Source organism: Aplysia californica, unplaced genomic scaffold (genome assembly GCF_000002075.1).
Source record: "Aplysia californica isolate F4 #8 unplaced genomic scaffold, AplCal3.0 scaffold00017, whole genome shotgun sequence".
NCBI classification, from domain to species: domain Eukaryota; kingdom Metazoa; phylum Mollusca; class Gastropoda; order Aplysiida; family Aplysiidae; genus Aplysia; species Aplysia californica.
Window position 1 is genome coordinate 2,086,498 of NW_004797287.1, and position 8,716 is coordinate 2,095,213.

The window sequence follows — 8,716 nt, forward strand, 5'->3', positions numbered from 1 at the left end:
ATTGTTACCAGTGTACAAGTATATAAATATACAAGTTGTTCAATTGATCTGTTGTTGACTTGTTCTGTGACCGTCCTTCCTGTCTCTACCTAGACCAGAGGTCATTTTCAAGTGGGGCCAGGCTCGACAAATCAACACTCTAAGACTTACTGGAAATAACTTCACCAACACGATAACCGTTTCTGAGCAGAGCTGTGTTTATTGCAACAAGTTAATCGAACACAACAAAATTCTCTACCATTTCAGTTTGGGTTTGTTTTTTTTCTGTATTGTAGATAGAATCTATCGTCACCCTGTTAGAGCTGGTAAACTGTCGGGACTCCAAAATTGCTGCTTTTCGGCATAGTGAAAAATCCCGTTATGTCATAGCCCGACAGAATCGAACAACTGAGGGCCGTGCGCACAACACACGACAATATTGATGTGGCCATACCGGAATGGAATTTCTCTACATTGTCAAAGGTTGGTCTTTTCAGACTTGCTACTGATATTCTGGTGTTCCGTTGGGAGTTGAAGGCACAGAATGTTACAGTGACTATTTGCTTTCTTTGAGTTCTTTATTGGGGTATTGTGGTCTCCTTGTGCTTTGCTTGTTGTGTATTAGTTGTTTCATGTGTGTGTGTGTGTGTGTGTGTGTGTGTGTGTGTGTGTGTGTGTGTGTGTGAGTGAGTGCGTGTGTATGTATGTGTACACATGGTGAAACACCAAACCAAAGTGCCAGGATCAGGACAATAACGATATATCTTAATTGATCTCTTTTAAGCACAATGGTGCTATTCCGAAAATGCAGCTTTGAGAAAATCGAAGGTACAGTTTGTGTCGCTTGTACAGTTTCTTTTTTTTCAAAAGGAGATTTTTCTCTATAACCAAACAAATATACACACCGATGAAACCAAACTTTTTCTATAGGTAGGGCAAAGCCCACTTTTGGCGTTGCTTAAGATTTCTGGAAACCCCCAAATCTAGGTCATCCCACTTGTTCTTAACACTTACAGACCCGAAGGCTCATACTGTGAACAACCCTTGGGTACTGCACCAGTTTAGAACGCCGAAGCCCTGGTAAAATTTCTTTAAATTTAAACAAAAACTTGGCAGCACAAGGAAATAGCTTTAAGAAATCATAGAGGTTCATAAACCATTCAGCTATCATGTAGAGTGGCCTCCTTTGCTATTTACTTCAGTGCGTAGTGTCCATTCGTTGTTTAATCATGGTTAGTGTGAACTGTTGTGTCAGCGACTAAGGTAGAGAGTGGTAGTGAGCGAATGCTAAGGCCTGGCGACGGTACCGTAAGTGTTAAAAGAGACCAATTAAATATTGTTTCAGGCCACCGAGAACCCTTTCAAACGAGCTCTCCGCGCAGCTAAAGACAAAGGTGGACGGACGGGTTCAGGGAGCAGCGACGACTATGACGAGTCGCCATGCGAGACATATTCTGACGATGATGATGACGACAACAGCAAGAAGGAGAGAAGGACGACGAGGAAGAAGAGGACGGGGGAGGGTATCGGCAGTCACAACACGTCTATACGGACTATCAGCGAGGAGTCGTTCCCCTAATCACCTTTGTAATGTGATCGCTCGATCGCTGTGAGTGACAACATGACTCGAAGTATCTATCCGGAGACGGCTAGATCGGAGATAAACCAATCAAAATGCTTTGGCATGTGCCTTGAGACCAAGTAAAAAAAAAATCTGGGGGGTTACAGGGGGGCACACCCCTCTGTTTTAACCCATAATTTGATATTTTGCTGTTAGGTTTGAACTCTTCTTGAAATAACTGATTTGCTAAAGTTTTAGTTGGTATGCGGGTGATCTGCAGCAAATAAAACGCAGTTTGACCCTCCCCCCTCCCAAAGCAGTGCATCTGTATGCAGGAGTGCCTCTCCGAATAGTTCCTGGGTGCTCGCCGGAGACGTCTCCGAATATCTTCTGCCAACATGACTTGACGAGACAGATTGATGAACAAAGATTTCTGACAATGTCCTCTGTCGTGGTACATTATGTTTTATTACAAATGTGTCTTGTTTCTTTACGTACTATACTGTGTTCACTATACGACCGTAATGCAGTTTTGCTTACATATTAAAGATACATTTTTATATTTGATTTCTATGACTTTACATGTTACACAGTGTGAAAGTCTTCATGTGTGGGTCTGTAAGATATTTAACGTTTATTAAAAAATAATTTTAAAATTCGTTAAGAGGTAAATGACACTTTCACTCTGTTAGCTTTCACCTTCCTCCTCCCCCACTCTCTCTCTCTCTTTCTCCCCCCCCCTCTCTCTCTCTCTCTCTCTCTCTCTCTCTCTCTCTCTCTCTCTGCCGTCTATCTCTCTCTGTCGACTCTCTCTCTCTCACCTTCTCTCTTTCTCTCTCTCTCTCTCTCTCTCTCTCTCTCTCTCTTTCTCGGTCATAGACACATACACACACACACACACACACACACACACACACACACACACACACACACACACACACACACACACACACAAACAGACCCCCCCCCCCCACCTCACACTCCCATCGTGGCCTTATCCTCCGCCCAGACTTCCCCATCACAGCGACCAAGGGGCGGCAACCACCTGCCACATCCGCCTTCACCTCTTGAGTTATCCGTCTTGCCACGAACTTAAAACGAGGGAGCGATAACAGTCGCTTTTTTCGTCATTTTTCAGAAGACCATAAATCTCCAATGTCAGATTTGTACTGCACGCTTCTGTAAGTGTCTGCCCATAAACATATTGATATTTTGAGCTGCAGGAAGCATGTCTTATTGAGAGCAGGAAGAGAAACGAGTAAAAAGATATAAATAGCCATCGTGCTTAAAATTGGGACGTAAACTATTTCTAGCGAATACTTTATTTTGCCTTGAAATACAAGTAAGTATGCACATACACTAGATCTATACAGCAGTGCTGGGCGGCTAGGTTCCCAATTATTGAAAGCCAGGAATCGTTGGAATCGACTCCGAACCCAATTACTTACTTTCTAATGATGTAGTTTCTTCCTGTGGTTACCTGATTGGCTCCGAACATTTTCAGGATTTAGGATCACCTTGATTTCGGAACACTACGAAGCATCAACTTTTATTTTTCAAAAATAGATTCTAAATTATTTTTTTTAAATTAATGATTACAGTAACTGGTAACCGTTGGTTTACATAAAATGAGTCGGAACTTTTCTTCCGTATTATTACTCGTAGGAATCGGTTCCGAATTGATTCCTCGCCCAGCTCTACTATACAGCAGCGAATTCTACTACTCCGGGATTATTTGGGAATGATGTCGTTGGCATCAAGAGCAAGGACACCTATATGTGTCTTTCCAATCTGTTGTCTTTTAAATTAGTTTTTGTTTCGTTGGGGGAGGTCGTTTTTTAAATTTGCGTCACGAAATAAGGGTACTGTAAGTTTGGAGTTTATTGAGGTAAGTATTTCAGTCCCATCTGCTGAGACGTTGTAAGATAAGATAAGATAAGATAAGATAGTACTTTATTATCCCAGAGGGAAATTTTCATTGGCTGTACATGACCGTAAAAACACATGCAGGTATACATAAAAGATATAAATTATATATATTACTCTCATTAAAATTCAATATGAAAGGAGAAGTAAAGCTGACAAAATGTACATATCAAATGCATCATTCAACCACACGCAGGAATTTAAATACTAGACCATTGGAGTTATATACAGATACATACTTTACACACTTTGTATCATACCCAACAAAGTTTGGACCTGACTGGCACGGTTAAAGCCGCCCACCTTTGAGGTGATCTGAAATGTGTTGATGCAATCAATACAATATTATTGCCTCACGTCAGGAGTCCAACTTTTTCAGTAGCTGGGTCCCTTATAAGCTCTAAGACAGGTAAATCTAAACACAACGGGGTTATTTAACGAGTAGCTGTCATCTAATGCTGGCTGTTCATTAGCCTCTCCCCACCACGCACTCACACAATCTAGGAGGTCCCGTGTGCAAGTAGCGCACGTTAAAGATCCCTTGGTGGTCGTAAATTGATAAGAGTAGGGTTCGGCCGCCACCAGGGTAAAACTCAAAATTTCCTACCAACTGCAACACGTTGAATGTGTCCCGCGCGCTCATGTGACCTTATGCAGCTGCGAACGCCGTAAAACACATACAAAACAAATCGGCTTCACATCAGGAGTGTCCAGTTTTTGCAGTAGCTGGATCCCCTTTTTAGCTCTAAGACGTGTAAATCTGGAGCACAACAGGGCTTTTTAACGAGTACCTGTCATCTAGTGCTGGCTGCTCAATAACTTCCCCCCACCACGCACTCACACCCAGAAGTCTTGGTGTATTTGTGTCTGATTGTATTTACCTATTTACGTGATCTATTTACGTGGTTGTATTTACCTATTTACGTGGTTGTATTTACCTATTTACGTGGTTGTATTTACCTATTTACGTGGTTGTATTTACCTATTTACGTGATTGAATTTACCTATTTACGTGCATTGTTCCAACCCCACGCCCCTTTAACGTTACCCACGTAACTCTCTGAATAGTGTCCCCAGCTGCCTCAATGGGCCAACTCGTTTCCCCTCTGTTCCGAACCGCTCCTTCCGTTATGTGAAGTGTTTGGGTCTGCGCACCTCGGAAACCTCTCTAGCTAATTTTACCGAATAAATGGACGAGGGTCCCGCGCCACGCCCACTTAATTGTGAATACAACTTTTCAATGAAGAACAAAATCAGATTGAGAGCGCGGCATACAGCTCAAGCAAGCTCGATGTGACCTGACCAAGTCAAAAGGAATACTTCGGGTAACAAGACATTAATAAATTATTATGTTCTAAAAAGGGAGTTCCCATAATATACTACTGTTCTTCGGAATTCACATACGGTAGCTAAAATATCTTTCAGGCTAAAAAATCAACTGGGTTTATTTGTTCACTTGTTACAAAGATAGAATTAAGCAATTATCCCATCGGTAGGGCAGTGCCTCTTGAAAATGACTGATAATAAATCATTCATAGGGCTTTGATGGACTACGGTGTTTGGGAGCACCAGCTCACATTGGAACTCTGTGCTTCTTTTTCTCACCAGAGAAATTGTCTGTCCGTCAAAAGTGTTTGTCCTACGTCTCAAAGACTTATTCAAATCTTTCATGAGCAAGGTGGCGACACTGTGAGCTGGGAAGATGTTGTCGTTGATTGGCTCACAACTCAGAAGGAGAAAGACAGCGGAGACAGCCATTGTTGTCGGTTCTAGACTTCGTAAATTGTCACAGTCAATACCTACTTCTCACACTCCTTCACCCCTCCAAAATTACGCCATACATCATTTACACGCGCACACGGGCACACACGCATACACACAGAGACAGACACACACAGACACACACACACACATACATACACACATACGCCCACACACAGACACTCACACACTGACAGCCGCACAAACATAAAGTAACACATTATACACACTGACGTACACACAAACACAAATACACACACACACACCCCAAACAAGAGCACAAATATAACATTTTGCAACATTAGTATCGCTCTCCAACCGAACCCGACAGCAGTAGAGAAGAAAGGGGCATATTAAAAAGTAATTCTTGTCATTTAAAATTGTGTTTTTGTCAACATCTCATAGACTCATTCAAGTCTTTCATGACCAAGATGGTTACGTTGTGAGCTGGGAAGAAGTTACCGTTGGTTGGCTCACAACACAGGAGGAGAAAGACAGCGGAGACAGCCATTCTTGTTGGGTCTGAGCTCTATAAATTGTCATTCTCAATAACTCCCTCTCACGCCTCCTCACCACTCCAAAATTACGCCATACATTATTTACACGCGCATACATACGTAAACACACAAACGCAAACACACATAAACACACACAAACACACGCACACACAGACACACGAACAAAAATACAGTAACACATTATATACACACACACACACACACACACTCACACACACACACACACACACACACACACACACACACACACACACACACACACACACACACACACACACCACAAAAAGCGCACAACAAAACATTTTTGCAAAAGTATTATCGCTCCATAATCCAACCCGTCAGCAGTCGAGAAGAAAGTGGCACATTAAAATATAATTATTGTGATTTAAGGTTGTTGGTCACTGAGGTAGATTTTGACACCGCACACTCGAAACTCTGAGACATTCAGAGAAGGTTTATCCCTTGCTCTAGTACCCAGTGAAGAGTCACAAAAACGGAAGACAGTTGATTTGTATCGTAATTTTATGGCAATTCGTCATGTCAAGTGAAATATTTTCTTTTGTATAAATGGTCGCTTTTTAGGACAAGCGGACTAACCCAGATTTCGGAGGTTTTCAGAAATCTTGACCTACACCAAAAATTGGCATTGCCTTACTTATATTAGAAGTTTGGATTCATTGGTGTGTACATATGAGTTTGGTTATAGAGAAAACTCTTCTTGTCTTTTAAAGAATTTGAACAAGGATCCAAAACCTTTAATTTCGATTTTATTCAAAAATCATTTTTAGCGATAACGCCTTTGTGCTTAAAAGAGACCAAATAACATAATAAGATAATGAAATGAGTGAGACTCTTCAACACGCCTAAGTATACAGATACACTGTAAAGTAAAAAAGAAGAAGAAGAAAAAGGGAAACGACTCTTTCTGTAATCAACACCCTTTTCACGGAAGCTTGCTCATTTACGGCTCATCAAAAAAGCGCCAAGAATAACATGCCATGCCCCCCCCCCCCCCACCTCCCGCCCAGACAGTTCTGTGTCACATGGCAGGTAGACATCAAAGGGGGATCATCAACAGTATTGACCTCAGAGTTTCCCACTGACCTAGAACAGAGGAACAACGGAAGTGGGAGTGTGGCAGGCAGTAAATCAAAATGTTCCGAGAGCTGTACACTCAGAGATGTTTCTTCTTTGGTGGGTAAGGAATGGAGAGAGAGAGAGAGAGTGGGGGGGGGGGGGGCGCTCAGCAAACAGATGGGAAACAGAAAACCAAACGACGTAATTATGTCGTCGCAGCCAGTTATTTTTCCATCGATCGATTTCTTTTTTCATAGGATGTAAGAACATCATATACCGTATAGTTGCGAGCGCCGTAAAACCCTATACTACTAACTAACTAATACCGTATAGACGTATTGCGTGGAGATAAATACCCCAGGAGACACGGATAGGCATCTTTTTCAAGAGCAAAACTTATCTCTTTGAGGACGTTTGTTCTGGTCATTCGACAACACGTGAACATGCATTGTTTTGCAGCTAAGATTCATCATTCAAACATATTGTTCAATTTTGTTTTCTTTTAAAATCTGAAACTTTTAAAAGGCATGCACCAACCAACAAACAATATAATACGCCAACTCGTGCTTCTGAGGGGTGTATGATGGTGAGAAATGTGCCAAAACATTTCCTGTGCTCTGATGCTCTTCGGACGTATGTGTCCGCTGTATCCACACAGAGTTAACCCACCCTCCAGATCACCACCAGGAGAGGAAACTCGCCGAACAACGTTCAAATTCGGATCCCTTTGGAGTTCCCAGCTTTAAATCTACATGTTGACCAATTATTCCATCTAGCCACTTTGCAACATGTATCGGAACACAACTACATGAACTCATATGAGCGCTCTAGCAGGAAGAATCGAATTAACGCAGCTCCTAAACGTTCTGTAATGTGTCTAGAAGGGCGTGCACGATTTACGATCATTACATAATTATGTGCTTTTTTTGACCAATATTGGTTTCCACAACCTCCGAAAGCAGTGCCTATACCCGTGGGTATCTATGAAATATCTATGAAAAGGTACGAAATATTTATGACAAGATCTATGCGAACCCGATGCACTAACCCCACGCTGCTGTCAACAAGTCTTGCACGCTTTGGGATTTTCCGTTTGCCTATTTCCCAGCAGTTTTGAGCATGAAATTAAATAATGATACGATGTTAGCAATACTGAATGCTACATGAAAAGCGTGAGATTTCTTCTTAAAATGGGATGCAAAAGCCGGCATCACCAGGATGATATCTACGCTAATATTTTTAGCACGGCAACAACACAAGTACACGTCGTAATCGTGTTTTCCCTATGTACATCCGCTTACCGAGGTGAATGTTTGAACATGAAATTAAATACTATGTTGTTGTTAGCAATACTGAATGTGACTTGAAAAGTCTGAGATTTTTTCTGCGTCGTCTTCTTATTCAGGGACCATGTTCAAGAGCTCTCTACATTAATTTCCGAATTGCGACATTCCGTGTTCAGCTCATCGCCTCGCCAGGCAGTTTTAAACACGATTATAACAATCTGTGAATACCCCCACCCCTCCAAACCCCGGTTCCTTTTCCCCACAAACCCGTCCGTCCTAACGAGGTAACAGAGAAAGCCACAGGGCGCAAATCTTTTTGCTCGATTTGAGTTCAAGTGTTTTCTTTTTGACCGGGTTGCTCGCGTTGATCCATTTCAAACTGAATTCGTGTCGGTTCTACCCCAATCTGAACTGACAGGATGTGAAATACGATAATTTATTGGGTGTATCTTTTGAAAGGTGAAAACTGCTAAACACGTAGCGAATAAAGGACTGGGCAGAGAGAGAAAGAGAGAGAATGGGAGAAAGAGAGAATAAGAGAGAGAGAGAGCTAGATAGATAGGTAGATAGATAGATAGATAGATAGATAGATAGATAGATAGATAGAT

General features: G+C 41.9%; 2 protein-coding genes across 2 annotated transcripts in view; one reads left to right on the forward strand and one right to left on the reverse strand.

Annotated features, from left to right (window-relative positions):
• Nucleotides 1–2,100, forward strand: part of LOC106012620 — a gene marked incomplete in the record, with an annotated part of 7,525 nt that extends 5,425 nt beyond the window's left edge. The window contains 1 exon segment of the mRNA XM_013086095.2: nt 1,325–2,100. Coding sequence (XP_012941549.1) covers nt 1,325–1,558 — 234 coding nt within the window.
• The window catches only part of LOC101861097 (spondin-1), a gene marked incomplete in the record, with an annotated part of 288,932 nt that overhangs the window by 105,849 nt on the left and 174,367 nt on the right, over nt 1–8,716 (reverse strand).